The 4840-nt window shown below is 46.0% G+C and overlaps 1 protein-coding gene across 1 annotated transcript; it reads left to right on the top strand.

Annotated features, from left to right (window-relative positions):
* Positions 1–302: 302 nt before the first annotated feature.
* Positions 303–4022, top strand: LOC142297147 (uncharacterized). Its single transcript, XM_075341422.1, has 5 exons — positions 303–1558; positions 1683–1765; positions 3147–3254; positions 3395–3452; positions 3557–4022. Exon 1 carries the CDS (start codon positions 303–305, stop codon positions 1440–1442), a length of 1140 nt encoding a protein of 379 aa, XP_075197537.1. The 3' UTR covers positions 1443–1558; positions 1683–1765; positions 3147–3254; positions 3395–3452; positions 3557–4022.
* The last annotated feature ends 818 nt before the right edge of the window (positions 4023–4840 follow it).

Raw genomic sequence — 4840 nt, 5'->3', positions numbered from 1 at the left:
TATGTCGCAATTTCCAAAAATTATTGTGATTAAAAAATTAAAATGCGAGGTCTCTTCCCCATGATCACATCATCAGCCATTAGCAGCGGGGGCTGGGGCTGTGATGTCACAATGTAATGGAACTCTGAAGTCACCTTCCGCTCTATGACATCACAATGGGGTTACTCTATGTAAAGCCTGAGCGCAGGGCCAGAGCTGTTTTTCGTGACTCCCTGTTGTTGGTTGCACACAGCTACAGGAATACGAAGGAGAAATAAATCAACGCTATTTCAGCGCGATTTAAACGCTATTTCAACGCTATCATGAGGATGCATAGGCGTCCACATCAAAGCCAGTGGCTACTGGTCAAGGCTCTCTCATCCTGCATGTCAATTGGCTCCAAACTTCTGACCCGACTCAAGAAATCCTATCTCAAGTGGACAACACTGATGAAGAATTCCTTCCTGGCCGTGAAATCCACCACCGTTCCAGCGAAAAGGAAAAGGAGATCCAGGTTGGTTACAAGAAAAAGACGTAAAGACAACGTCCTCAGCCAAGACGGAGGTGAGAAGAGCCCAACCTACATAGTAGGTGATACTGGATCCACTTCCAGCATTGCAAAAAGTGGAGCGAATCCTGCACATCCAGAATGTGCTAGAGATACACACGAGAAGCTGCCCAAAAAAAGAACCCGGGGCACTCGGAAAAGAAAAGCATCAACCACCGAGGACATTCAGTTCAAGATGCTGCCACCGGTCAAAAGAGCCGCTACAGAAAAAGTTTCGGATCTACGTAGAAAAGGATCTATGGACCTGAAGACCCCACCAGTGGAGACCCCACCAGAGGAGATCCCATCAGAGGAGATCCCACCAGTGGAGATGCCTGATTTCAAGAGTCAGGAGGACAACCTGTCTCCAGCGCAATTATCCATCCTGAATAGCAAAGGCCCGGCGGGCATGCTGGATGACAACATCATCGGCATGGCCCAGGAGCTTCTGCAGCATCAGTTTGAGGGTTTTGATGGCCTGCAGCCCCCGGCGGTTCTTTTAGTGCCAGGGTGCAGCGTACAGAAGAATGCCGTACAAATCCACTACGATGAAGAAAGGGTGCACTGGCTGACTACCTGCTTCAAAAATGGCGAAATCTTGGTGGCCGACAGTATCAATAGAAGAAAACTGTCTCTGTCCATCCGTCAGCAGATTATCAACATGTACGGTGAAGTGGTCGACGAGCCCCTGGAACATCTGAGCTTTCTCAATGTGGACCAGCAGGAAAACTGCTACGACTGCGGGGTGTTTGCTACAGCGTTTGCCTACGAGTTTCTGGCAGATGGCGGTGACCCCACAGCTCGGTTCCAGCATCAGGAGATCAGAGCTCATCTACTATCCTGCCTGCAGAACGGCAGGATCAGAGAATTTCCAAAGAAGGTTGAGAATGACTCCATGTCTATAAACGACATGTAGAGTCTATCAGAAGTGACTCCATGTCTATAAACGACATGTAGAGTCCATGACGGTCCAAAAGACCACCCCGACCTTCAACCGACCACGACCCTGGGCCTACAGACCAGTCTGCACAGGTAAGTAACCATGGAATTTCCATTATGCCTATATATAGGGAATGTAGAAATATGGTGGCTGGGGGGGGTTTGGCGCTGCCATTATTGGGGACGTCTCATCGTCATTGTTATTATTTTGTATTAGAAAAAGAGGACAAAGAGTAAATTCACTGTCATGGAGGCCCAGAGATTGATCACAATGGACGCCCTCAGCAAACCCTAAATCACGTAAGTTCCTTCTTACAGGATGAATAATTTGTACTCTCATATCCTCTCATTATATATAACTTTCCAGTGAAAGGGGATTTTTCCTTCATTATTTACAATCAGTCCCAGATTCCTTTGCTGGGAACATATCAGAGACAATCAGAGGACAGGGGTCACATCAGGGGCAGAACTATATAACACTAGTATGGGGGCCATGTAATACCAGGATGAGGGCCATATAATACCAGGATGGGGGCTATATCATACCAGGATGGGGTCATATAATATCAGGATGGGGCTATGTAATACCAGGATGAGGGCCATGTAATACCAGGATGGGGTCACATAACACCAGGATGGGGCTATGTAATATCAGGATGGGGGCCATGTAATACCAGGATGAGGGCCATATAATACCAAGATGGGGGCTATATCATTCCAGGATGGGGTCACATAATACCAGGATGGGACTATGTAATACCAGGATGAGGGCCATGTAATACCAGGATGGGGTCACATAATACCAGGATGGGGCTATGTAATACCAGGATGCGGGCCATATAATACCAGGATGGGGGCCATATAATACCAGGATGAAGGCCATATAATACCAGGATGGGGGCCATATAATACCAGGATGGGGGCCAAGTAATACCAGGATGGGGGACATGTAATACCAGGATGAGGGCCATGAAATAACAGGATGAGGGCCATATAATACTAGGATGGGGCCATATCATACCAGGATGGGGGTCATGTAATATCAGGATAGGAGCCATGCAATACCAGGATGGGACCCTATAATACAATCATGGGGGCCATATAACAAAATGTGGACACATATACGAGGATGGGGACAAAGATACAAGCATGGGATGGGAAAGCTGGTTGCTGGGGGATAAGGTTCGATAAGGTTCTATCCCTCCTCACTCAGCTTTCCATGCTCTGCTATACATCTTTCTTTCAGAACCCAGATTTCCAATGCTCTGATATCATGGTAGAGCTGGCTCCTGAGGGAGATGTATAGCAGAGCATGGAAAAGCTGGGTGATGAGGGCAAGATGTATAGCAGAATATGGAAAAGCTGGGTGATGAGGGAAAGATGTATAACAGAGCATGGGAAAGCAGAGTTGTGAGGGAAAGATGGAAAGCAGAACATAGGAATGCTGACCGGGGGGCCCAGGTCCAAATTTTGCATCAGGGTCCATCAAACTGTAGTTACGCCACTGGGTCACATCCATGAGAAGACCTTAAACATCTCTGGTAGAATGAAAGCGGCATGCTGATTGGTTGCTATGTGTAAGGACAGGTTTCCTGTCAGATATGTTGGAGCGTCTGTCTCATTGTATACTGATGTTCTGTCACTTTCTGTATAAATATATTTGTGCTTTCTGTTTCACCAGAATCTGCAATGGACAAAGCGAGGCGCAGAGTCCGACCCTCTCCTGGTCTCAATGGTGACTCCCAACTAGACAAGTATCATATTGGGCGACCACAAAACCTCACATAAGGTAAGATCCTCAGTGTGTAATGTGATTAATGTCAGGAGCTGATAATAACAGCGGCCATGACGCCCCATTGTGCCGACAAAATATACCATGAGATTAATTTATGCAGAATTATAAAGTGTTTTCTGTTATTTTGTACACAGGGGTGTGAACAAGAACAACCCCCAAAACGCGGGACCCATGGACCCAAATATATCCCAGGTAAGAAGAATATAACTGGTAGTGACCGGGAGTAAATCGTGTGCCCCTCTCTGATGTGTAATATTCGGCTGCTCCATGACCAGTTTTGTTTCCTTTTTCTACAGATCACTGCTCCAGAGCGGGGGGTCCACTGCGCCCCCACAATGAAGATGGGGTACGGCTGGGGAAGACGACTATGACAAGTCAATGATGTGGCGGCCGCCATGTCAGGAGCAGAGGACGCTCCTCAGTACGAGGTCTCTCTTCTCGTTACTTTCCGCAGTCAGATGTAATCACAGAGTAAGTGACTCTTCTGCTGCGTCCACCGCCATCTACGGCACACGCTGCCATTATCCAGCACATGGGCGGCACGGTGGCTCAGTGGTTAGCACTGCAGTCTTATGGTGGCTCAGTGGTTAGCACTGCAGTCTTGCAGCGCTGGGGTCCTGGGTTCAAATCCCACCAAGGACACCATCTGCAAGGAGTTTGTATGTTCTCCCCGTGTCTGCGTGGGTTTCCTCCGGGGTCTCCGGTTTCCTCCCACACTCCAAAAACATATGGATAGGGACCTTACAGTGTTCCCAATGTATGTAAAGCGCGGCAAAATTAATAGCGCTATATAAGTGAATAAATTATACTATTATTCTTATAACCGGCCGTGTGCACGAGTCTCCTTCATCCTGACTATATTTAGTATGGAAGGTGGTGACCCCAGGATATTTGGGGTGCAGTATAGTAATAGTGTTACTGTTTTTTATAGACCGTGTTCCAAATTATTATGCAAAAAATATTTTTTCATATTTTCCTAAATTACCTTTCTGAATTGCAGTCATTGTTATGTTCCACTCATCTACTATAATATATATATATATATATATATATATGAAATGTTTTTGATGCCGATGAAAACAGTATATTTTTAAAAATAATAAACACTCAAAATGCACGTTCTAAATTATTATGCACAGCAGAGTTTTCAACCTTTTTATTTTGAAAAACAAAATGGTGAATTGTGACATTCTCAGCATTATCAGCTTATTACAAAATGAAATCAAACAGTTTTGAAGTCAAAGAAGGGAATTTTGTTACTTACCGTAAATTCCTTTTCTTCTAGCTCCAATTGGGAGACCCAGACGATTGGGTGTATAGCTACTGCCTCCGGAGGCCACACAAAGCAATTACACTAAAAAGTGTAAGGCCCCTCCCCTTCTGGCTATACACCCCCCGTGGGATCACGGGCTGCTCAGTTTTAGTGCTAAAGCAAGAAGGAGGAAAGCCAATAACTGGTTAAACAAATTCAATCCGAAGGAACATCGGAGAACTGAAACCATTCAACATGAACAACATGTGTACCCGAACAAACCAAAAATCCCGAAGGAAACAGGGGCGGGTGCTGGGTCTCCCAATTG

Source organism: Anomaloglossus baeobatrachus, chromosome 3, assembly GCF_048569485.1.
Source record: "Anomaloglossus baeobatrachus isolate aAnoBae1 chromosome 3, aAnoBae1.hap1, whole genome shotgun sequence".
In the NCBI taxonomy this organism is placed as follows: Eukaryota; Metazoa; Chordata; class Amphibia; order Anura; family Aromobatidae; genus Anomaloglossus; species Anomaloglossus baeobatrachus.
This window is presented reverse-complemented; position numbering and strand designations above follow the sequence as displayed.